Consider the following 27082-nt stretch of genomic DNA (forward strand, 5'->3'; position numbering starts at 1 on the left):
AAAGGAAAATTATACAAGCCATTGAGAAATGCCTTTGCTTTGGATAAGCACAGGGTGTGAAAAAACCAGTGTTTCTTCCCTGTTATTGTCTGCCTGACCTATGTTGGGAAAGAGTGTTACCAGGGAATCTATTCCTACTTGTTCCTTGTCAGCCTTACCTCTCAGGTGGTTTCTTCCAGATGCTTTACTGCCTGTGTCCTCTGTTCTTGTTTAGATAAATGTTTGCAAAGGGCTCATGTTCTTTTTTCTCACGTTGCTTTTTCCAGATATAAAGACCTGAAGGTAGTCTTTCCTATTCAGAGATGGAGAACAGTACCACCACCATTTCTCGGGAGGAGCTGGAGGAACTACAAGAAGCCTTTAATAAAATAGGTATGCTTGAGAAAAACTAAATGCACAGTTACTATTCTGCTGGATACCAGCCTTCCAGGAATGGAACAATGCCTTCCATTGCTTCTACTGTTCTCTAACCCCCAGATGTATTCCCTTTTTCTTTTGTATCCCATCTGGGTTTCACTGGATTCTTTTCTTTCTTTCTAAAAGATAAACTAAGACTGGCTTGAATTTCTGGGAGAATTGGACTTTGAATTCTCTGATCATTTCTTTGCAGAGAATACTCCAGGTTAATGAATGACAGTGTAACTGAATATGCTTAATGTGATCTCATTACAGAGAAAAAAATATGGAAACACTTCCTTGTGTGTAAACTGAACTCTGGCCTCCGTGTGTTTGTCATGAACAATGACATGTTCTGACTTCATGCAGAGTATTTTAAAACCTCGATATGATTTTTAAAGACCATATGTCGTATTTTCCTCTTCACTTGTGCATAATGTTTTTTAAAAGTATTGTTTTTAAAGGCTGCATGCCTTATACTTCTTCTTTCACTTTTATTTATTTATTTCTTCTTCTTTCACTTTAAAAGCCATCCAGTGTTTTGTCTCTATGTCATTTTGACAGCTAGGTATTTTTCTTCCAAAAAACTCCCCCATCCTCTGATGGATCGTGATTCTCCTGCATTTTACTCGTAGGAGAACTGTGTTGATACCGTCTTTTCCTCTACTCTGCAAGTGGTGAAAGATGAGCACAGGAAATAATAGACATAGAAACAGAGACAGCCCCAATGTTGTTCCTGCCTCAGGGGGCTCCTGCCTTGGTGCATTAGAGCACCCCACAAAAAAACAGAGTCAGACCAGGGAGGATGGGGTTGGGCCTCGATTTCTCTTAAACTTAGTGAATAATGTCTAAAATTAATGTATGAAATGTAGTGCGGAAGTTTTAGAAACTAAGATAAAGAAAGGAAGATTTAACTTAAAAAACAAACCAAAAAAAAAAAAAAACCAAGGCTCCCTCTCTCAAAAAAAAAGCAAAAGTAATGCTTTCAGGAAGCTTATGACTTGCAAAACATTGCTATGAAATAAAGTGAACTCTGCACATCTGTGGGCCTTTCCACTTCTCCTTGCTTAGCTGTTTTGAGAGTAACTCAGACCTTGAGAATACAATCCACCTGGTGGCCGCCTTTGGCTCATAATGAATTCCTTAACCTTGGTCTTTATTTTAATGGGCTTCCCTGGTGTCTCAGACAGTAATGCGTCTGCCTGCAATGTGGAAGACCTGGGTTCAATCCCTGGGTTGGGAAGATCCCCTAGAGAAAAAAATGGCAACCCACTGCAGTATTCTTGCCTGGAAAATTCCATGGACTGAGGAGCCTGGTAGGCTACAGTCCATGAGGTCGCAAAGAGTCGGACACAACTGAGCGACTTCACTTTCACTTTCTTTACTTTGGCAGTGCTAGAGCACTGCATGACTATGATGTGGTTTCTAAAACGTTATTGTTAAAAATACATTTTGGGCTTCCCTGGTGGAGCAGTAGTTAGGAATCCGCCTGGCAATATAAGAGACACGGGTCTGATCCCTGATCCAGGAAGATTTTATATACTGCAGATCAGCTAAGCCCGGGTACCGCAACTATTGAGCCTGTGCTCTAGAGCCTGGGAGCCACAACTCCTGAGCCCGTGTGCCACAAGGGCTGAAGCTCACGCAGCCTAGAGCCCGTTCTCTGCAATTAGAGTGTAGATCCCGCTTACTGCGACTAGAAAAAACGTCCCAGCAGCAATGAAGACCCATCACAACCAAAAATAAAATAAATCAGTAAAATTAAAAAAAAAATTATGGAACATTGTATGCAGTGCACAGAGTCATTTCAAGAAAAAAAAAAGTGGGAGCAATGTTGGAATATTCTACTAATTCGGAGCACTGAAAGAAAGGAAGTAGTGAAAACATAGCTCCAGAACTTCCCCGGTGGTCCAGTGGTTAGGACTCTGTGCTTCCACTCCAGGGGGCCTACGTTCCTTCCTTGGTCAGGGAACTAAGATCCTGCATGGTCTGTAGCACAGCCAAAAAACAAAACAAACCCTGCCCCCTCCCCTTATCTCCTAGTTTGGTCGTTTTTGTTATTTTATAGGAGCAGTTTGGCAGCTTGAGTAAAAATGCTACCTTGGTCCTAGTAAAATAAATTAGTAGTCTGTTGTCTTTCACACACCAGCTTTAATCTTTATAACTCATGGATGTATAATCTTGCAATATTTATTTAATGGTATTTTGGATGAATCATTGATGAAACAATTCTGACAGCAAGGCAATTTGCTGTGTGTGAGGGAAGTGCTAACACTAGCAGAATATATACTTCCTTACTTTATTTACAAGATAAATTGCTACTCATGAACTCTGTAACCCTCTACTAATTGGTCCCAAACAGCTTTTCTCAGAGACGGAGAAAGATGCCCATCTAACCTTGCTAGATGGGATATTTTTTGGTCTCTAGGGAAAAGTAAGACGTTAAAATATTTGTCCTGTTTTTCTGCAATTGTGGTAAAATACACATAAAATTTACTATTTTAACCATGTTTTCAAATGTACAGTTTGTCAACTAAAAAAAATTGCACAATGTGAAAGTTGCAAGTTAAGTTTTACTTGGGGAAAAATGAGGATTGCAGCCTGAGAGACAGCACCACAGGTGGCTCTGAGAAACTGCTCCAAAGAGGCAGTGGGGGAGGTCAATATATGTGATTTTGATGAAGGGAGAGTTCCTTTAATCAAGCAGTTATCTTTACAAAAGATTTTCTGCTAGTCACGAGAAGCTGATGTTACCATGAAAGAATTTAGTGCTTTTCTAAATGTGAAGAGGTGCGAGGATTGGAATTATAAAATCAGTTTCTGAAAATATCTAACTGTTAGGAAGACCTGTGCCACAAGTTTCCTTGGAGCAGCTGCTAAGTCGTTTCAGTCGTGTCCGACTCTGTGTGACCCCATAGACGGCAGCCCACCAGGCTCCTCCGTCCCTGGGACTCTCCAGGCAAGAACACTGGAGTGGGTTGCCATTTCCTTCTCCAATTCCCTGGAGCAGAGAGTGCCTCATTTCTGCTCTCCATCCTGAAGTCCCTTCAGGGTGTGTGGAGACAGGATTCACTCCCCCGTTTAGGCAGATGGCAAATGACCTTGGCAAGCACCAATATAGTAGACAAGTTTATGGGCATTAAGTATATTCACCTTGTTACTCAACCTTCACCACCATCTATTTCTAGAACCTTTTCATTTTCCCAAACTGAAACTGTACTGTTAAAGACTAACTCCTCAACAATCCACCTTTCCCCAACCCCCGTCCTCTGGGACTACCGCCATTCTACTTTCTGTCTGTATGAGTTTGGTTACACTAGGTAACGTATATAAGTAGAATCATATAATATTTGTTTTTCTGTGACTGGCTTATTTCATGTAGCGTGATGTCTTCAAGGTTCATCTGTGTTGTAGCATGTGTCAGAATTGCCTTACTTTTTAAGACTGAATAACATTTCATTGTTTCTACTAAGTTTTGTTTATCCATTCATCTGTTGACAGGCTTCTGAGTTGTTTCTACCTTTTGGCTATTATGAGTAATGTTGCCATGAACATGGGTATTTCAAATATCTGTTCAAGTCTCTCTCCTCAGTTATTTTTGGCATATACTCAGAAGTGAAATTGCTGAATCATTTACTTTTGTTTAATTTTTTGAGGCACTACCAAATAGTTTTCAATTGTGGTTGTACCATTTTGCATTCCTACCAGCAATGCACAAGGGTTTCAATTTCTTCAATTATGCCAATGATTATTACTTTCTGTTTTTCTGTGTTTGTTTTTACAATAGCTATTCTCATGAATATAAAATATTTCATTGTGGTTTTGATTTGCATTTCCCTAATGATTAGTGATGTTGAACATCTTTTCATGTGCTTATTGGCTGTTTGTATGTCTTCTTTGGAGAAATGTCTATTCACGTCCTTTGCCCATTTTAAAATCAGGTTGTTCATTGTTTTGTTGCAGATTTGTAGGAAAGTCTTGTTTCTTTATAAACTGTGATTTTATGGCTATTTAACCTAAGCCTTGATTACCTCATCTTTAAAATTAGAATATTATTATTAACTACCTCAAAGTTGTATGGATTTCATTAGACAAGTTCTTTTTTTAAAAAAAGATTATTCTTTATTTTTGGTTGTGCTGTGTCTTTATTGCTGCATGAGCTCTTCTCTGGTTGTGGTGACTGGGGGCTACTCTCTCGTTGCAGTGGCTTCTCTCGTTGCAGAGCACGGGCTCTAGAGCATAGGCTCAGAAGTTGTGCACAGGCTTAGTTGCTCTGCAGCTCCGGGAAGTGGGATCTTCCCGGATCAGGGATTGAACCTGTGTCTCCTGCATTGGCAGGTGGATTCTTTACTACTGAACCACCAGGGAAGCCCTCAAGTTCTTAACTAATCACTTGACCCAGAATATGTGCTCATTAAGTGGTATCTATTATTTCTTGTTACATCATACCCAACCCACAGAGGTTGTAGGGAAGGAGCTGGCATTTAAGCACACAGATGTGTCCATCTTCAGAGCCCAACTCTTAATGTTAGTTTAGTGTGATGGTTAGCACATAACTTTTTCATGATCTTGTTTAAATACTCCTCGCCACAGTGCTGTTAGGCACTGAGTCTGCCTCGTCTGTTTGTCTATTTCAGAATTATAGGAAGCAATTCTGAACTGGTGATGTACTAAGTAATGAGATTTTACTCTAAATTCAAAGAAAGCAATTATTGCAAAATCATGCAATTTAGCTTCCTTTGGAGATCACAGCACTGTTTTGGTTCTTGGTAGATTCTAGTTTAAATTTCCACCATTCTGAACAGTATTAATTCTAAAACTTGTGTTTGAGAGTTTAAAAGAAATTTCTGTCTTATCATTCATTCACTTAATAGTGATGACAGCTCTTTTACTGAGAGGAAAAAGAGACATAGGAAGCAAAGTAACTACTACCAGATGAGTGAAGAGAGCCAGTACAAGGTGGATCCAGGCAACTAACCAATCAATCCTAAGCCCTTTTGCCAACTCTGGCCACAAGTGTTTAATGTTGCCTTTCTTCTGTGTCAAGAACTGATAATCCAGTCTCTTGGGAAAACCCAGGGAAGGTTATATCAGTGATGACATGAAAACGCCCAGAAACCTATTTCCATAAATCCAAATGTAGGTGTGAAATTATTTCTTGAACACTTAATCTCAAAATGACATCAAACATGATTCAGCCTACATAATGATATCATAAATACATAATGAGGAAGCAATGAATTATTGACAAGTGAAACAGAACTGCCACCAAGTGAAATGTTGAACAAAAGTGCCTTATGTGTATTTTACATGATGCACGAATTTTGTATGGAAGGTGGGGCCTGCAGATCCATTTGGTTAAGTTCCAGGAAGAAGTCAAAGTCTGGGTGGGTGTTCCTCTATGACTGTTGCTGCTGTATTTGCCTTAGATATCTGAGACCTCCCCATGCTTAATTCTTTGTAACTTAGAGATGTGCCACACTTGAGGTTTTCAGCTGTCAGTGCAGTGTTCTTATTACACACTTAAAATATATATGCTAGCTCTGAGTCTATGGGTGGGGGGTGAAGTTCATTAAGAATATGCCCACAATGCGGGAGACTGGAGTTCCATCCCTGGGTTGAGAATATCCCCTGGAAGGGAATGGCTACCCACTCCAGTAATCTTGCCTGGGAAATCCCATGGACAGAGGAGACTGGCAGGCTACAGTCCATGGGTTCGCAAAGAGTACTACACGACTGAGAGACTAACACTTTCACTTTCAAAGTTCATGAAATATGAGTTTTTTGATAAAGCATTTAGCTTACCTTGTACAATTTAGATGCAGGAGAAAAGGTTACTGCCACTTACGAAACAAAGCTGGAAGGCTCTGCCTGCCCGTGAATCTCCCAAGCAGCCTCCTGAGTGCACATCTGCAACAAAGTATGAGTGAGATCTGATCATTCATAATTTATCTTTTTAGATATTGACAATAGTGGGTATGTCAGTGACTATGAACTCCAGGACCTGTTTAAGGAAGCAAGCCTTCCTCTGCCTGGCTACAAGGTGCGTGAGATTGTGGAGAAAATTCTAGCAGTTGCTGACAACAACAAAGATAGCAGAATCAGCTTCGAAGAGTTTGTATCGGTAAGTAATCTAAATCCTCTCCTTGGCTACTGGTGGGTTTGCTTCGAGCAGAATTTTAGTAATGTCATTACTTTCTTTGGTTAAATCTGGCTTCAGAAACCAGAAAAAACACTGCTTTTAAAGGATGATGATGGTAACAATAACAGCAATTTCCACAAATAATTCATAAAACAAAGGAAAAGTTACTCTTAAATTGTTGGATTTGAAGTCAGGTTTAGATAATAATCATTTATCCTGTATTAAAACTATAGTTGAGTTTAAATGGTTATTGGCTGTCTCTGTAAGCAAAGTATTTTCATACCTTAGTACTTGGTCTTGAGAAGTGAAATATTTTTGTAATTGAAATAGCTAAGATTTGGAAGATATAGCTCCTAGAAACTGGTCGTTTTCTTGTGATAAGTTATATATGTTCAGTTTCTGTAAATGCCACCCGGTGAATTTTGATACCAGCTTTGGGTTCATCATTAAACTCCCTGGAGACTCAGGGAACTGAACAAGATACAAAATAATATATGACTCCACCAATAAAAGAAAAATAGAACTAAATACTGAGTATCATGTATTTTAAACCTCTCAGGCTGAGAGAGATGACTAAGTTGCCGTTGCCAGCTGGCAGTTGAGCAAGGGCTGTCACTACCTTCTATCAACAGCACCATGACTGTGCTTTTTGTACAAAAATTAATAAAATAGTTTATTTACTAATGTAAGTGAACAGATGTTTAGGAAATAGTAATGGTCTGCTTTTATATTCTTTATTCGTTGAGCTCCTTTCATACCAGGAACTCTGGTATTACGAGTAATGTGATGAACAAAAAGAGATGTAGCCCCAGCTTTCATGAAGTTTGTAGGTGGAGAGGAAGACAGAATCTCACAGAGAGGTAAAAGATGACTGATACATGCTCTGACAGAGCGAGACAGGTCGCTTGAAAGTTTGTGTAGGAGGAATTGAACTTGGTGGGGAGATGAGAGAATGCACAGAGATTCAGTGAAATGGAACTGTCTCCAATGCTGTGAAGACAGAATTGCCGTCTGAAGGAAGATGTTAAACAGATAAAAGGAGTGGGTGGGGAAAATAAGTAACTGCAAGACGGGCTGAGGTGATGGCATGTGTAGAGCCTCTGTGGCTTTAGGGATAGTAGATGTTCTCAAGCACTTGGGGAAAAAAGCATCAGTGTGGCTGGAGCTGAGATATTGAGGGCTAGGAATGTGTTTAGACAAGTGAGTCAGGGTCAGATAATCAGGCCCTTGTAGAATTTTTTGTTTTTATCTAAGAGCAAAAGGAAGCCGTTGATGTGGGAGGAATAGAGTATGAACTGACATGATCAGATATGCATTGTTTAAAACTCACTCTGGCTGTTGCATGGAGAACTGATTGAATTCAGTCTAGCCGGGCTCCAGAGTCGCCAGTGACAGGACCTGGCAGAGGGCACTTGTTGAAGCCTGTGTAATTTCCTATAAATGCTGACTCCTTGACTTTAACATATACATTGAAGCTGTTCAGATTGGAAAATATCTTCATTAAGACATTTAAAAATCTTTATCATGTACTTAGTTATCCTTTAGTTGTTAGTACGAGAGATCACAGCAAGTCTAGATGAACAATTTCAATTTGTACAATTTGAGCTTAATTATAGGTTGTGGTGCAAACCTTTTTCCATTTCATGTTTTTATAAAATGACATGAGGGTTATCTGCCTACACAAGCAATAAATGCAAGAACAACTGATTTGTATTTATTTTTATGTCATTCCAAATAAATAACTATCTTTTACACAGCAAGGATTTTAATGGCTATCTAATCGAGGGTCAATTTTACTTCTCTCCCGTTCCAGCTAATGCAAGAGTTAAAAAGCAAAGACATCAGCAAAACATTCAGAAAAATAATTAACAAGAGGGAAGGGATTACTGCTATTGGAGGAACTTCATCCATTTCCAGTGAGGGCACACAGCATTCTTATTCAGGTAACCAACCACCTGCTCCAAATTTAATCTTTCAGTCACTGGTTCATTCAACAAGTCCTGTATTTCACAGGATCTAAGATGCCATTTATTGTAATTTACACTGTTGTTTTATATGCCATTGTTTTATAAGCCATTGTTTTATAATGAGACTAAATTATAATGTGCCATTAGATTTGAAATGTATCATAATTTCAGAAGTGTCAGAATGAAAAACCCTGGAATTATTTAAGATAGATAATAGTAAGTGAATGTTTACTGTGTGTTAGAAACAGTGAACAAGAGATTAGAAACAGCAAAATAGGAGTTTATATTTTCAGCATTGAATGTGTTTAATCATGACCTTGGGGTGGATTTTTCGTCCTGACTGGTGACATGAGTTTAGTTTGTTGCTGCTGCTGCTGCTAAGTCACTTCAGTCGTGTCCGACTCTGTGCGACCCCATAGACGGAAGCCCACCAGGCTTCCCCGTCCCTGGGATTCTCCAGGCAAGAACACTGGAGTGGGTTGCCATTTCCTTCTCCAATGCATGAAAGGGAAAAGTGAAAGGGAAGTCGCTCAGTCATGTCTGACTCTTAGTGACCCCATGGACTGCAGCCCACCAGGCTCCTCCGTCCATGGGATTTTCCAGGCAAGAGTACTGGAGTTGGGGTGCCATTGCCTTCTCCGGAGTTTAGTTTAGACCTATAATTTTAGGGATGGTGGAGAGGTTGTTTGGAAGGACTCCCCATTTTGGAGGAGCTGAGATTCCCAATTCATCTTTTATCAGACAACTCAGTAACTAGTAGAGCACAGCACCTGGTTTGCTTGATCCGATAGAATCACTGGACCGTTGCCCAGTGGGAGATCCCAAGTCACATGGACTCCGAAGAGGAGACAGCTTGCCCCATGCTAAGCCTGCTTCTCAGGATCAAGATGCCTAAAATCCTTTGGCCAAGTTCTTTTTGTTCATGTTGACATAATTAGAACTATACTCTTGGAATTTTTGATAAAAACTCACTTTAACTTTTCCCTCTTTCTTTCTTTGAGGTCTGAATCTGTTAATTCTCCTCTTGATTCTCTTGCTTTCTAAATGGATTTTCCTCTAATAATACACTCACACTTCTACTCACCGTATATATTTTCCTAACTTTTTCCCACCAGGGAAGTGCAGTGGTGAAGGCAGTGGTCTATAACTCCTACCTCCTTTTTCTGAAAGGTACTTACTCTTTAGCTCTGTTTCTGCCTGTCCATTCTAATGAAATGGCATCTTCATTTTTTATTAAGGTGTAATATGCATTTAGCGAATTGCTGCAATCGTTATGTGTATAGTTCAGTGAGTTTTCACATGTGTACACATCTTGTAGCTACATTCATGCAGCTGCCCAGTAGATTAACATGTAACATTTTCTTCACCAGGATTATTTCTAGATTATTTAAGTCTAATAATATGTAAATTATTAGAAACTCTATGAAAGTAAATGTACACCATTTTGAGCATTTCATATTACAAAGATTTTCTTGCTTAAAGGACTTTAAATAAAGTAAAATCAGATTTTTTCCCTTAAATTGAAGGAAAAAGAGAAAGTGAGGAAAGGGAGGAAGAGAAGAAGAAGTGAGAGGTTCTGGGCTGGTAGAGCTACATGAAAGACAGGAGTAATTTTTCCATTGATTTAAAACATTTCTTTTTGATCTTGTTGGTTCTAGCAGTCATTACTGATTATAAAGGTAACCCAAATGAATGAACCTGTAACCAGTTCATAGATATGGTCATTTAAAAAATTTTAAATCCAATTTATTTAAGATAAAAAAAATTCACCGATTTCTTCCATTCTCCATCACCCCTTGCTTCTTGTAACCACCAGTCTGCTCTCTGTATCTATGAGTTTCAGTTCTGTTCTCCAGATTCTACATTAAAAAAAATGAGATTATACATAGCATATACATATAAGTATATGTATATATATATAACATATATGTATATATAGCATACATATATAAAACATATACATATGTATGTATGCAAAGCATATATATATATATATATATATATATATATATATATATATATATATATAAAGCATTAACATTTCCTTCGCCCTGAGTGGCTCCCTCACGCCTCTAGCCGTAACTGTCCACTTTTCTGTCACCATAGATTTTTTTTACTTGTTTATTGAGGTATAAGATGCAGAGTAAAGTGCATACAGTGCCCTATTGTTAAGTATATGTCTTGATGGTTTTTTTACATATGAATACACCCACATAACCATTATTTAAAGCCCAACACAGAACATTTAGGGGCTTCCCAGGTGCACTAATGGTAAAGAACTTGCCAGCCAATGCAGGAAATGTAAGAGACTTGGATTCAATCACTGGGTCAGGAAGATCCCCTGGAGGAGGTCAGGGCAACCCACTCCAGTGGTCTTGCCTGGAGAATCCCATGGACAGAGGAGCCTGGTGGGCCATAGTCCACAGAGTTGCAGAGTCGGACACAACCAAAGTGATTTTCACACATGCACAGAACATTTAACTGCTTTAAAGAAAAGAACAACTTTGTTGAGACATAATTGAAACACCATGAATCTTTGTAGTTTTTAGTATATTCACAGAGTTGTAGTATATCAGCACCATGTAATTTTAGGACACTTTCATTACCCCAAAGGGAAACCCCATGCTTGTTAGCAATCACTACCCATTTCCCCCTCCCACCAGCCTTGGGCGACCATTAATCTACTTTTTATTTCCATAGATTTGCCTATTCTGGAAATTTCATAGAAATGGAATTATACAGTAATGACTTTTCACTTGACAGGCTTCTTCCCTAGCAGAATATTTTCAAGGATCATTCATGTTGTGGCATGTATTGTACATCATTCTTTTTTATGGCTGAATCATTTTTGTTCTGTTGCTCATATCATGTTTTGTTTATCCTTTCAACTGCTGATAGACATTTGAGTTGTTTCCACTTTTTGGCTATCATGAATAATACTGTGTGAACACTTGTGTCCACATTTTTGTGTGGACATATGCTTTGAATATGTCCACACAAAAATGTGGACAGGCTGTATATTGTCACCCTGTTTATTTAACTTATATACAGAGTACATCATGAGAAACGCTGGACTGGAAGAAACACAAGCTGGAATCAAGATTGCCGGGAGAAATATCAATAACCTCAGATATGCAGATGACACCACCCTTATGGCAGAAAGTGAAGAGGAACTCAAAAGCCTCTTGATGAAAGTGAAAGAGGAGAGTGAAAAAGTTGGCTTAAAGCTCAACATTCAGAAAACAAAGATCATGGCATCCAGTCCCACCACTTCATGGGAAATAGATGGGGAAACAGTGGAAACATGTCAGACTTTATTTTTGGGGGCTCCAAAGTTACTACAGATGGTGACTGCAGCCATGAAATTAAAAGACACTTACTCTTTGGAAGGAAAGTTATGACCAACCTAGATAGCATATTCAAAAGCAGAGACATTCCTTTGCCAACAAAGGTCCGTCTAGTCAAGGCTATGGTTTTTCCTGTGGTCATGTATGTATGTGAGAGTTTGACTGTGAAGAAGGCCGAGCACCGAAGAATTGATGCTTTTGAACTGTGGTGTTGGAGAAGACTCTTGAGAGTCCCTTGGACTGCAAGGAGATCCAACCAGTCCATTCTGAAGGAGATCAGCCCTGGGATTTCTTTGGAAGGACTGATGCTAAAGCTGAAACTCCAGTACTTTGGCCACCTCATGCGAAGAGTTGACTCATTGGAAGAGACTCTGATGCTGAGAGGGATTGGGGGCAAGAGGAGATGGGGACGACAGAGGAGGAGATGGCTGGATGGCATCACTGACTCGATGGACGTGAGTCTCAGTGAACTCTGGGAGTTGGTGATGGACAGGGAGGCCTGGTGTGCTGCAATTCATGGGGTCTCAAAGAGTCGGACACGACTGAGCGACTGATCTGATCTGATCTGATGCTTTGAATTCTCTAAGGTATATACCCAGGAGTGGTCATTTGTTAACTCTATGTTTAACATTTTAAAGAACTACCAAACTGTTTTCCAAAGTGGCCACAGCATTTACATTCCCACAAGCAATGTATGAAACTCCCAATTTCTTCCCATTCTCGACAACATTTGTTGTTGTCAATTTTGTTTATTACAACCATCCAGGCGTTGTGAAGTGATATCTCATTTCTAATTCCTATCAGTTCAGCTCAGTTCAGTTGCTCAGTCATGTCTGACTCTTTGTGACCCCATGGACTGCAGCACGCCAGGCCTTCCTGTCCATCACCAACTCCCCGAGTTTACTCAAACTCAAGTCCATTGAGTCAGTGATGCCTTCCAACCATCTCATCCCGTCATTCCCTTCTCTTGCCTTCAATCTTTCCCAGCATCAGAGTCTTTTCTAATGAGTCAGTTCTTCGCACCAGGTGGCCAAAATTTTGGAGTTTCAGCTTCACATCAGTCCTTCCAATGAATATTCAGGACTGATTTCCTTTAGGATGGACTGGTTGGATCTCCTTGCAGTCCAAGGGACTCTTAAGAGTCTTCTCCAACATCACAGTTCAAGCGCATCAATTCTTTGGTGCTCAGCTTTCTTTACAGTCCAACTATAAAGAAATAATAATTTCTTTCCCTTTCCCTGCCCATTTTTTCATACCTATTAAAAATGTACCTTTTAAATAGTTCCTTCCCCATAAATAGCCTTTTGTTGATCAACCTAATGAGAAATTTTTCTTTCTTTAAATTCTTTGAAACATTGCTTATATCTCTCTTGTGGTATGTTCATTTATTGTATTTCTTCATATATCTGTTTTATCATTACCTTAAAAATTCCTTGATGGGAGTTATAACATCTTCAGTTCAGTTCAGTCGCTCAGTCGTGTCCAATTCTTTGTGACCACATAAATCGCAGCACGCCAGGCTTCCCTGTCCATCACCAACTCCTGGAGTTCACCCAAACTCAGGTGCATCGAGTCGGTGATGCCATCTAGCCATCTCATCCTCTGTCATCCCCTTATCCTCCTGTCCCCAGTCCCTCCCAGCATCAGGGTCTTTTCCAATGAGTCAACTCTTCGCATGAGGTGGCCAAAGTACTGGAGTTTCAGCCTCACCATCAGTCCTTCCAATGAACACCCAGGACTGGTCTCCTTTAGGATGGACTGATTGGATCTCCTTGCAGTCCAAGGGACTCTCAAGAGTCTTCTCCAACACCACAGTTCAAAAGTATCAATTCTTTGGCACTCAGCTTTCTTCACAGTCCAACTCTCACATCCATACACGACCACAGGAAAAACCATAGCCTTGACTAGACGAAACTTTGTTGGCAAAGTAATGTCTCTGCTTTTCAATGTGCTATCTAGGTTGGTCATAACTTTCCTTCTAAGGAGTAAGCGTCTTTTAATTTCATGGCTGCAGTCACCATCTGTAGTGATTTTGGAGCCCAGAAAAATAAAGTCTGACACTGTTTCCACTGTTTCCCCATCTATTTCCCATGAAGTGGTGGGACCGGATGCCATGATCTTCATTTTCTGAATGTTGAGCTTTAAGCCAACTTTTTCACTCTCCACTTTCCCTTTCATCAAGAGGCTTTTGAGTTCCTCTTCACTTTCTGCCATAAGGGTGGTGTCATCTGCATCTGAGGTTATTGATATTTCTCCCGGCAATCTTGATTCCAGCTTGTTCTTATCTTTAAATCCACTGATTTAAATCCACTTTAAACCTTTAAATCCACTGATTTAAAGATAAGTCCCTAAGGAGGTATGTATAATGAGGCAAGAAGATAAGAAGACAGATAATGATCTGTACAAAAGTAAATATTTATGTCTTTATTGATTGATTGTGATACATTAAATTTTGAGAGTACCTGCCCAATATGCCTTTAGGAAAATTACCTAGTTCTAGGAATTAGGGCAATAAACAGGAAGTCCAGCTACCTTGTGATGGGAATGAGCATTATTTTCTTTCAGATTTTGTTAAATCATTTTTATGCTTACAGAATAATAATAAAACAGTAGAACAATTTTCCTTTAAGTTCCTTCCTACTTTCTTCACTGCATAGCCCACCAATATTTTTCTGCCTAAAGATAAATATTCCCATGCTAGAAGCCACAGCTTGAGAAGTTGCGGATGAAGATGGCTGATAGTCATACTGGTATTTAGATGTGTTAGTTTCCTTATAATAGAAATTTCACAGAAATGGAGCTATTTTATTCATTCAAATAACTCAATTAAAATTAGTATTCTGTTGTAAGTTGCAGATCACAACTTTATGAAAAATTTTTTTCTGGGACAGGTGGAATTGATTGATGTGGTTATTTGTTTCTTACATTTTCCCCTTGGGGGGTGTGTGTGTGTGTGTGTGTGCACATGCGTGCATGTGTGTGCATGAATTGACCTCTGATGTTTGGTTCCTGATCCATTAATTCTCAGAAGAAATATATGTGAAAAGTTTTAGAAGCAAACCAAATATTTATTTTGCTCATTTAAGCTATATGCCTTCCTCATCCCTAATATACGATGAAAAAGTGGAATGAATTCCTCTTTCTCCTTAAACCTAAGCCCTCTTAAACCCTTTAGTGTTTCAGTAGAGTTTTTAAAATTGGCATTTATTATTTTTGAACAGAAATTTTAAAGTATATTTTTGTAGTGCAGTAGGTGAAATGAGGTATGGCAACTAAGATTTTCTGTTTTCAGAGGAAGAAAAAGTGGCTTTTGTTAACTGGATAAACAAAGCCCTGGAGAATGACCCTGACTGTAAGCATCTCATACCGATGAACCCCAATGATGACAGTCTGTTCAAATCACTTGCTGATGGTATCCTTCTTTGGTGAGTTGAGCGCTGGGTTAAGGGAGCTGTGTTCTTACTGTCTCCACTGAAGAGCAGTCAATGAAAACTACAATTCAGTGAGTCCACTGTTTTTTGAAATTAGTTAACAAGTAGTACACAGTTCTTGAAGTTTTTATATTGCATAGAAAATTAAGTACAATATGTTTTCCAAGATTTTCCTTCAAATGCAATCTCTTATTTGGTATCTTTTTCATTTATTTTCTTAATTATGCCAGGAAACCTTTACCTCTCCAATGCATTTAATTATGTTCAAAGGGTTTCTTTTTTCTTTTTTTTTTTGGCTGCATGTGGCACATGGGATCTTAGTTCCCTGACCAGAGACTGAACCCAGGCCACAGCAGTGAAAGCTCTGAGTCCAAACCACTGGACTGCCAGGAAATTCCCCGGAATTTTTTTTTTCTTCACGTATCAATATGGCGTGCTGTGATTCATGGGGTTGCAAAGAGTCGGACACGACTGAGCGACTGATCTGATCTGATCTATCAATAAGGGAGTGTTGATTAAGGCAATGTCACCCCACGCCAGTACTCTTGTCTGGAAAATCCCGTGGACGGAGGAGCCTGGCAGGCTGCAGTCCGTGGGGTCGCTAAGAGTCGGACATGACTGAGCAACTTCACTTTCACTTTTCACTTTCATGCATTGGGGAAGGAAATGGCAACCCACTCCAGTGTTCTTGCCTGGAGAATCCCAGGGACAGGGAAGCCTGGTGGGCTGCCGTCTCTGGGGTCGCACAGAGTCGGACATGACTGAAGCGACTTAGCAGCAGCAGCAGCAGATCATTGACTAGAACTGAAACATGAGGAACTGTAATAGAAATATATACCTCATTTGTGCTTAAATCAGATTAATATTTTAATTCGGTATTGTATTCATGGCTCTTTGCAATCTGTTTCTGCTTCAGTTCAGTTCAGTTCAATTCAGTCGCTTAGTCGTGTCCAACTCTTTGCGATCCCATGAATTGCAGCATGCCAGGCCTCCCTGTCCATCACCATCTCCCAGAGTTCACTCAGACTCATGTCCATCGAGTTGGTGATGCCATCCAGCCATCTCATCCTCTGTTGTCCCCTTCTCCTCCTGCCCCCAATCCCTCACAGCATCAGATTCTTTTCCAATGAGTCAACTCTTCGCATGAGGTAGCCAAAGTACTGGAATTTCAGCTTTAGCATCATTCCTTCCAAAGAACACCCAGGGCTGATCTCCTTTAGAATGGATTGGTTGCATCTCCTTGCAGTCCAAGGGACTCTCAAGAGTCTTCTCCAATGGCTGTCTCTGCTTACTAGACTGTAAACTCTCTAAAGGCATTATTGTTGTGCTTGGTTGTGTGTACTGAAGACCCAGCATACTTCTTTGTAAAACTAGATGTCTTTTATTTTTTAAGTTTATAAAAATACAGAAAATGTTCAAAGAAGAAAATAACCACCATGAATATTAACAGCCATAAGAAGCTATTATTGATATTTTGACACATTTCCTCAGTCTTTTTTCTGTGTGTTTACTTAAAAAGAAAAAACTACCCACAATTACGGGATATTAATTTTCAAGACATTCAGTTCAGTTCAGTTCAGTCACTCAGACTCTTTGTGACCCCAAGAATTGTATCTTAGTCCACCTACAATTCAGATCTCTTCCTGTAACCTTCAGAGTAAATTGCTATTATGAATTGAATGGGTGTTTTCTTATCTGTGTTTCATAATATAAAATGTATTCTAAAACACAGAAGTAAAATTTATGTTAGTTTCTTTTAAAATGTGTGAATTATTGAAATTTTTGGTCAAGTCTCTGCTCTTTATTTTTCTGCAACAACAGTAATTTTAACACTGTTGACCACTATATGAAATTTGACTTCTTGAGGATTTTTTGTTTTATATTTCAGGCTGCTGAATGTCAATGATCATTAAATGAAATAAAAGCAAGATTCACATAAAGATAATGCAAGACTTTGAAAAAATTAGAAGAAATGCTAAGATTACTATTACAGTGAATGATGAATTTGATTTAGATTAGGGAGTATTTCTTAGGTTTTTAAAATTAAATCCCTGAGATGAAGTATATTTTAAAGAAATGGATTATTACTTTTCAAAATTTAACTTTATTGTTTACTTACAAAAATAAACTAAAAACATTTCTGAGTGTCTTAAACTGATTTATTCCCATTTTCTCTTTAGCAAAATGATCAACTTATCTGAACCAGATACAATTGATGAAAGAGCCATTAATAAGAAAAAGCTCACCCCCTTCACTATTTCTGTAAGTATTTGTCCTTTGCTGGTAATCATCTTACTGTAAGGATCATGGATCCCTTATGAATTGATCTTTAGGTCCAGGCAAAACCATTCATTTAACCTACTTTTGGTTTCCTATAAAAGCTAGATTTTTACTAAGTAAAAATTCAGCTGAATTTTTTTAATGAAGAAATTAAGATTCAGACTATGTTGGATGAAATTTCTTAAGAAAATAGTATTCAGATTAAGTTATTATAATTGTTATTTTCATTAATGAATATTTGCTTGATGCTAGTGTTCTTGTTGGTTGAGATAAAAATACTCCATGGTTTTACCACATCTTTTACCATTGCACAACATTTTAACCATTTTTTTGTACCAAACTGTTTTGTAGTCAGCTTTTCCATTCAGATCTTGTTAAAATTCAGGAATATATAGTCACCAACAGTTTTCCCCTTAAAATCTCTGGCTCAATAGGAGAATATTATATTAAGTACATTTTAGGTATCAGACACTGTCCTAAACACACCACATGAATTACCCTGTGACTTCTCCCAACGGCCTTAAAATAAAGTAGATACTCTGATTTTAAAGATGAGGAAACTGAAGCACTGAGAGGTTACACATTGGACGAGCCATGATCCCAGTAGTCTAGCTCCAGAGCCCATCCTTAAAGGAATTTTGGTTCAGTTCAGTTCAGTTCAGTCGCTCAGTCGTGTCCGACTCTTTGCGACCCCATGAATCGCAGCATGCCAGGCCTCCCTGTCCATCACCAACTCCCAGAGTTCACTCAAACTCACGTCCATCGAGTTGGTGATGCCATCCAGCCATCTCATCCTCTGTTGTCCCCTTCTCCTCCTGCCCCCAATCCCTCCCAGCATCAGAGTCTTTTCCAATGAGTCAACTCTTCACATGAGGTGGCCAAAGTACTGGAGTTTGAGCTTTAGCATCATTCCCTCCAAAGAAATCCCAGGGCTGATCTCCTTCAGAATGGACTGGTTGGATCTCCTTGCAGTCCAAGGGACTCTTAAGAGTCTTCTCCAACACCACAGTTTAAAAGCATCAATTCTTCGGCACTCAGGCTTCTTCACAGTCCAACTCTCACATCCATACATGACCACAGGAAAAACCATAGCCTTGACTAGACGAACCTTTGTTGGTAAAGTAATGTCTCTGCTTTTAAATATGCTGTTTAGGTTGGTCATAACTTTCCTTCCAAGGAGTAAGAGTCTTTTAATTTCATGGCTGCAGTCACCATCTGCAGTGATTTTGGAGCCCCCAAAAATAAAGTCTGCCACTGTTTCCACTGTTTCCCCATCTATTTCCCATGAAGTGATGGGACCAGATGCCATGATCTTCGTTTTCTGAATGTTGAGCTTTAAGCCAACTTTTTCACTCTCCTCTTTCACTTTTATCAAGAGGCTTTTTAGTTCCTCTTCACTTTCTGCCATAAGGGTGGTGTCATCTGCATATCTGAGGTTATTGATATTTTTCCCGGCAATCTTGATTCCAGCTTGTGTTCTTCCAGTCCAGCGTTTCTTTTGTTTATATGTATTTAATTTTTATTTTTTGGCTGCATGTGTGGATCTCAGTTCCCATACCAGGGATTGGAACCCATTTTCCCTGAGTGGAAGTGCAGAGTCTTAACCTCTGGACTGCCAGGGAAGTCCCTGTATCCATCCTTTTAATCATCATGCTATACTGCCACTCTCCTGAGGTGGTAGTAATAAGCAACTAGTTAATATGCAAATCACAGCTGTGGCTATTAAAAATGAGCTACTGCTAAGCTGTTTCCTTCATTTCTATTGGCAGGGTATAATTCTTGATTTTGCTAAGGTTATTAAGTCTCTTCTATAAGGAAGCTACATCCTTTAGAGCAGTGGTACTTGGTTAGTCTCAGACTAAGGGTTCCTCCCATTTCCTGTTATCCTGAAGAAGTATATAATTGGCTGTTGACTAACACGGCTTTCTTGACCCTCACTTTCCAGTAATGTTGCATGTTCCTAGCAGAAACTATTATTCTTGAAGAAGCTCCTTTCAGACTGTAATGGCCAGAAGTTTATTTTCTTTCCCATCTTGTGTCAGATGTGAAAGAAATACCTATCATCTAATACCTATCATTGTTGAAAATACTTACATTTATCTTTTTAGGATACTTGTCACACAGTTTTTTATGTTCCTGAATCTGAACTGCAACATCTCTTACTATTGTATAAATTAATTTTTAAATTAATTTATTACAAATTTAAATATTGCTTCTAATACTTACATGTCATGCATTTGGAGAAAATAAAGAAAAAATGTTCTGCAACTATTTTGCAATAACTGTAGGATGTGTCTGAGGGACTGTTTAATATTTCTATTTTTAAAGGTAGCATTCTTCTACCAATATGAGTAGGGTTAATAGTCTAGGTCTTTAGGATGCTTGAAAAAGAGTACTAACGTAGAATGAGAAAAGACAGTCTTCTGGGAAGAGGCAAAGTGTTACTGTGATTGTTAAATCAGTTTTGTTTACTCAGTAATTTTAGAGCTCTGGGAATAGATCTGCCAGAAAGCTACCAGTTTCCCATGAAACTTTATCTTGAAGAAGCCTAATACATTTGTAAAAGATTGTGATAGTATAGTTTTTCACCTCACGATGATAGGTTTATGATGTATCAAGATGTATGAAAGGAGAGAAATATAAAAGGATGAAAATGACATACGGAGACTGTAAAAGCAAGGGAAAGGAACCGATCAAGTAGCTAACAGCAGGATTCATGTATGATCTTGGAGACTTATCTCTCTTCCTACCCAATGTGTTACAGAGCTGCATTCTTTGGATTGTTTATCATTATTGGAAAAAATTAGGTAAAAGTCTGAAAAATGGATGTCAATGATTTAAGGACCTAAAAGTCAGGAAACTAGTGCAAGAGTAGGTACAGGAGATTGAATCTGTTCCTTATAAATGCAAAACATCCATTGTAATTGATATATTCACATATATACAAAGTTGTATGTATATACTTTACCCTTACATATGTATACAAATGTACAAACACATGTGTTAGTCTTCATTTCAATTATAGTTTAAGCAGGGAAAACATAAATCTCATTTGTATGTTGCAAATGGAGTAAAAGTGATGGTATGTAAAATAAGAATGAAATCTGAATAACAAATAATGTCTTTGTCCTTACTGACCCAAGAAATATATAACAGAGCTCTCCAAAAAATAATTAACAAAAGAGGACCTATCTGGAATTGAAGCCTTATTGGCAATGAAAATTTGCAAGATGGAATGAATAAAAAGAGAGAAAAGTTGCAGTCCCTATTTGAGACTGTTAAAACTGCCATGTTTGCTTGAGTCTTTTGTTAATATCTCTGGAAGGTAAGATACCCTATTTTACAGGTTAAGACACTGAAACACAAGGAGGGACAAGCACTTCTCTAATGTCTCAGTTGTTGGAGCTTCCCTAGTGTCCTTTTCTATCCCCACCAACACAGGTCTTCAGGAAGAAAGGCTGAGCATGATGGGCAGTTGTCCATGACAGAACTTGGAGAAGAACCTATGTGTGGGGTTCTCCTGTTACTTCTTAGTTTTCAGAATTGACTCCAGACAATAGCAGTCATTCTAGTCCCTCATCACCAGTAGGGCAATATTGTATTTCAGTTCAGTCCATCAGTTCAGTTGCTCATTTGTGTCCGACTCTGCAACCCCGTGGACTGCAGCACACCAGGCTTCCCTGTCCATCACCAACTTCTGGAGCTTACTCAAACTTATGTCCATCGAGTTGGTGATGCCATCCAACCATCTCATCCTCTGTTGTCCCCTTCTCCTGCCTTCAATCTTTCCCAGCATCAGGGTCTTTTTCCAGTGAGTCAGTTCTTCGCATCAGGTAGCAAAAGTATTGGAGTTTCAGCTTCAGCATCAGTCCTTCAAATGAATATTCAGGATTGATTTTCTTTAGGACTGAGTGGTTGGATCTCCTTACAGTCCAAGGGACTCTCAAGAGTCTTCTCCAACACCACAGTTAAAAAACATCAGTTCTTCAGCACTCAGCTTTCTTATGGTCCAACTCTCACATCCATACATAACTACTGGAAAAACCATAGCTTTGACTATATTGACCTTTGTTGGTATTGTGTTTACCAATTAGAAACTACCATTTATTTGAGGAAGCACATTTTCACTCCTTATTTTCAACCCATTTTTTGCCAATTACTTGTAAGTCATTTGCAATACTTGTAAAACCAACATCTCTGAGTAAAATTAACATCAAAAGCTGGTTGTCCACATGTCACCAACATAACTTGTAGGTATGACAAAGCTGAGTTTCACTGCTTACAGCAGTAAGAGAAAACACCACCTGCAAACCTGTGGCAGTGTCTTTAGGCTGAGGTTGGAACTAGAGATTTGGAATTGCAGTTGAAGCTGGGTCTTTCATGGTGGGCAAGGGGAAGAGAGGGGATGGATGACTAGGTAAGGATCACAACACAGCAGTCAGGACTGGTGGAGATTGCAGGGACAGGTTTGAAGGTGAGGGAGTCAAAGAATCTTTAGAGTATTAGCTGTCTATTGATGTTTTCCACTGAAGATCTTCAGTAGTGGTGAAGATAGTGCCTTCAGTGAAGTAGTGCCTGCAATGAACAAATACTCTGCTGCTTCTCCTAGAAGAGTAAAATCATGCCAGTAAGATAGACAAATAAGTGCAAAATCATGTTAAGATGGGGCTTTCTTATCACTGTCCAGGCTGAGAGAAGCAGTGGAAGATTTTGGTTCTCACTAGTTGTTACAGTCAGTTTGGTGAAATTACATTTCTTTTGGCTACAGTACCATGATGTCAATGTAAGGTGTCACTGTAAGATTAATACTATTCCTGGAATCACTTTCAGTATGGTTCCTTCCCCAACATTCAGGGGAATCACAACTGGAGCAAACATGCTTTATGTTCTTGGAAAAGAAGACAGAAAAATATTCCTGGTCTAGCATGAATTGGTAGAGGCTGTCTCTTGAAAATTAAATTGATTTGATTTAAGATAATTAAACATATGAAAATAATCTTCTGAATAGAAAAGATTTCAAATTTACCAATAAGATTGTCATATTTATCATATTTATTGAGGTTGTAAATATATTGAAGAATCCTCTGGTTCTGCCTTCTTTTGGGAGAACTGAATTTTAAATGAACATTGCTTAATTCCACTACAAAATAATTTAATTGCAAGTGCTTACTTTAATTACCCTTGACTGAACCCCAAGAGACACAGCCATTTACTTGGAGCCGAGCAAGATAAATTGCTTCAGCATACTGCAAGAAGAAGCCACTGAAATAATTATTCTGCTTTGTAAGCCTTTGTGTAGCTTCTGGCTAATAAACATAAAAATTTAAACAAACACGGGAGGCCCCACCCTAACACGGACTATAGAAATATAACAGGAAAAGACAATCTTTATTTTCTCCCCAAAGAAAATCAAACACAATCAACAATAAATCCCCTAGCTCTTAAAATTATCGCTTCTTAACTTTGGTGAATTTAAAGTCTGACTGTATTGATTATTTGTTTCCATTAAATGGCCACAAAAACAGTGCCTAGTAGCAAATGGTGTCTTTCCAAAGGGTGAAAAAGTGACTGGGAAAAAAGTCATCGCTACATACTATGCATGTGTTATTTCTAGGGAAGAAATTTGCAAAGGGAATAAAAAAAGTAGCTAAAAGCCAGGGTAACTCTGAATTTTTCTAATTCATTGTCTTTTCCAATTTGCTGCCACGTGTTGTCCCAAAGTATTTTTTCGTTGTTGTTTGGTGGTTCTTCTTCTGTATGTTAGTGTTTCTGGTCACTGGTACGGCATTGATCAGTGAAGTTGCTCAGTCGTGTCTGACTCTTTGCAATCCCATGGACTAGAGCCTACCAGGATCCTTCATCCATGGAATTTTCCAGGCAAGAGTACTGGAGTGGGTTGCCATTTCCTTCTCCAGGGGATCTTCCCGACCCCGGGGATCGAACCCAGGTCTCCTGCATTGCAGGCAGACGCTTTACTGTCTGAGCTACCAGGGAAGCTGGATAGATGACAACTAAAGGAAACATTAATAGTAATTAAACATTGTTTTCAACTAAGCTTTTAGATTAAAATTAATGGCATATTTGGATAAAAACAACTTTGAGTTACTTGCCCCTACCCCTGTCATTTTATCCCCTTCTGTCACACTGAGTGGATCTTAGTTCCCCAGCCAGAGATCATACCTGCCCCCCTATACTGGAAGCATGAATCTCTAGACCACCAGGAAAGTCCCTCTAACCTAGCCTTTAGCATGACGGTTGTGAAATTGTTTCTTCAACTCCAGCACTTCTCCACATGCACCAGTCATTTATTATTTGGCATTCTTCTGTAACCCAGAGACCTCACTTTTCTCTCTCTCCTTCTTTCTCCTTTTCTAGCATTGATATGGACTTAGGAATTCCTATTTTTTCCAGTAGCTTAATTAATTAGTGTTCTTGATTATTTTGGTACTTAAATTGTTCCAGGTTTGGCCGTAGAGAGCACCTTCAGGGTGTTTCTTTTCCCTTTTTTTTCATTGTTGTAAATTACACATAACATAAAATTTACCATTTTAGTCATTTTTGAGTGTATAGATCTGTGGCATTAAATTCATTCACATTGCTATGCATTCATCAATAGCATTCTTCTCCAGAGCCCTTCTCATCTTCCTAAAGTATAACTCTATACCCATTATGTAATAATTCCCCATTCTCCACTCCCCCATCCCCTGGCTATTCACCATTCTACTTTCTGTCTCCATGAATTTGGCTACTCCAGATACCTCATATTGGAATCAGACAATAGTTATTTGTGTGTGTGTGACCAGCTTATTTCACTTAGCATAATGTCTTCAATGGAGAAGGAAATAGTAACCCACTCCAGTGTTCTTGCCTGGAGAATTCCATGGGCAGAGGAGCCTGGTAGGCTGCAGTCCATAGGATCACAAAGAGTCAGAAATGACTGAGCAACTTTCACTATAATGCCTTCAAGGTTCACCCATTTCATAGCATATGTCAGTATTCTCTTCATTTCTAAAGCTGAATAACATTCTGTTGTATGTCTACACTATATCTTACTTGTCTGTTTAAGATGACGGACACTTGGATTGTTTCCACCTTTTGACTTTTGTGAATAATGCTCTATGAACGTGGGTATACAAATAATCTAAGTCCTTGCTCACAGTTTTTTGAGTATATACCTAGAAGTGGATTTGCTGAATTACATGGTGCCACCATACTTTTCGCTCAGTTGTGTCTGACTCTTTGTGACCCCAAGGACTGTAGCCTGCCAGACTTCTCTGTCCATGGATTTCTCCAGACAAGAATACTGGAGTGGCTTGCCATTCCCATCTCCGTGGTATCTTCCTGACCCCAGGATCGAACTCAGTTTTCGTGTATTGCAGGCAGATTCTTTACCATCTGAGCCACTAGGGAAGTCCCAAGATGACATGGTAATTCTATGTTTAATTTTTTGAAGAATTGCCATACAGTTTTCCATGGAAATTCCACCATTTTATATTCTCACTAGGAATGAACTAGGGTTCAAATTTATTCACATCCTCTCTAGCACTTGTTATTTTGTTTGTTTTTTTAATAACAGACATCCTGATGGATAGAAAACGGTATCTCGTGGGTTTGATTGACACTTCCCTAATGATTTCTCCTGTTGATCATCTTTTCAGGTGCTTACTGTCCATTTGATATCTTCTTCAGAGAAATTCATGCCCTTTGCCCATATTGTAATCAGGTTGTTTGGTTTTTTGTTGTTGGGTTGTAGGCATTCTTCCTCTGTTGACATAATCAGAGCTCATACTCTTAATAATAATAATAAATATGTAATAATAATATGTAAATATACGTAATAACAATATGTAATAAACATTATTATATCAATATGTTATAATATATATTATTAGTTAATAATAAATATGTAACTGTATAATATGTCAGAGAATGATAAAGAGTAAAATAAAGAATAATGAGTGCCAGCAAAGAGTGTGGTGATGTGGTGATGCTTGTTATTTCATGTAGAATAATCAGAGAAAGCCATTTTTAGAGCTGGAACAGAGTGAGTGACAGGACACAGTGGGACATAGAGAACATTTGATGGGTTTTAAAGCCAGGGAACATGGTCAGGTTCTCATTTTCCCAAGATCACAGGGTATTTAAAGTACCTAAGTATAGGTGGATTGTAGAAAGTAAGTCTGAGCATGGGTATTAGGAAGGAATTAAGAAACTTGAAGAAAGACAGTTTCCAGGGGTTTTTAGAAGGTGAAATTACACAGCAATTGCTCACAGGCTATAGCAGGCAAGAAGAGCAAGGATTCTGCTCAGGTTGCCTTCTTAGGAAGAAAGAAGGCAAGAATGAAGGTTGGGCCTATGGACCAAAACAGAAAATAAAGGAAAACGTAGTTTTAACAGAGGATTAGAGGGAGACTAGGGAAGTATGGCCAGAAAATTGCTTCAGTTTTGGACACATTGACTTGGAGGTACTTGTGAAACATCCAGGTGGACATAGCCAAGGGTGTATATTGGTGTAGAGCTTACAGTGGGGGCTGGGCAGAAGTGTGGCCCAGAGATAGGTCTCTGAAAGTCATTGGCATACAGAGGTGATATAAGTACTAACTATGTTGAAAAATCTTAAGTTTTAGCACCGATTGTTTATTTACCTCCACAACTTGTTGACAAGAGTTTAGAAAGTACTTTCTCACGTTTATTTTTCTTTGTGGCAATTTAGGAAAATTTAAACCTAGCCCTGAATTCTGCCTCAGCCATTGGTTGTACTGTAGTCAACATTGGGGCTCAGGATCTCACAGAAGGAAAACCTCACTTGGTCTTGGGACTTCTCTGGCAGATCATCAAAGTTGGGCTTTTTGCTGATATTGAGATTTCCAGGAATGAAGGTAAGGTCATCAAAAGTATTTGCTTCTCATTGACATATATTTACTGTGGGAAGAATTTATACTTCCTTGTTTTCCTCTCAGCTCTGATTGCATTGCTAAAGGAAGGTGAGGATCTAGAAGAGCTAATGAGGCTATCTCCAGAGGAATTACTGCTGCAGTGGGTGAACTACCATCTGACCAATGCAGGATGGCCTACCATCAGCAACTTCAGCCACGACATTAAGGTTCATATTTAAATGCTCAGATTTGTGACACTAAAAAAAGAATGTCAAAACACATGTCAAATTTGTTTTGAATGTCAAATGGGGTTTAGAAGTAAATTAGAACTGGAGTTTAATTCTCAAGCACACACTATAGAAAATGAAATTTTGCATTTCTCCATCTGAAGTGATCCCCCTACTTATAATCACAAAATCTTTTGCTAAAAAAATAAAAAACCAAACTGGTTTGTTGGCTTGTAATAAGAAATACAGCTGGGAAATTCCTTATCGCTCCAGTGGTTAGGACTTGGCACTTTCACTGCTGAGGACCCAGGTTCAATCGCTGATTAGGGAACATAGGTCATGCAAGCCAAGTGGTGTGGCCAAAAAATAAATAAGTAAATTAGAAAAAAGAAATACAACTGGTTGTAAGAGGAAAG

At 38.8% G+C, this 27082-nt stretch overlaps 1 protein-coding gene across 4 annotated transcripts in view; it reads left to right on the top strand.

The window, feature by feature from the left end:
• Positions 1 to 27082, top strand: part of PLS1 (plastin 1) — a 127780-nt gene that overhangs the window by 70050 nt on the left and 30648 nt on the right. For all 4 annotated transcript variants that reach the window (XM_086383675.1, XM_086383768.1, XM_086383509.1 and 1 more), the window contains 7 exons: positions 267 to 372; positions 6357 to 6520; positions 8352 to 8481; positions 15145 to 15277; positions 17464 to 17545; positions 26277 to 26442; positions 26524 to 26666. In XM_086383675.1, the coding sequence (XP_086239801.1) occupies positions 303 to 372; positions 6357 to 6520; positions 8352 to 8481; positions 15145 to 15277; positions 17464 to 17545; positions 26277 to 26442; positions 26524 to 26666 (888 nt within the window). In that variant the 5' untranslated portion in view covers positions 267 to 302. The remainder of the gene's footprint in view (positions 1 to 266; positions 373 to 6356; positions 6521 to 8351; positions 8482 to 15144; positions 15278 to 17463; positions 17546 to 26276; positions 26443 to 26523; positions 26667 to 27082) is intronic.

Source organism: Bos grunniens, chromosome 1 (assembly GCF_055505025.1).
Source record: "Bos grunniens cultivar Pamir isolate PY7600 chromosome 1, Bosgru_T2T1.0, whole genome shotgun sequence".
In the NCBI taxonomy this organism is placed as follows: Eukaryota; Metazoa; Chordata; class Mammalia; order Artiodactyla; family Bovidae; genus Bos; species Bos grunniens.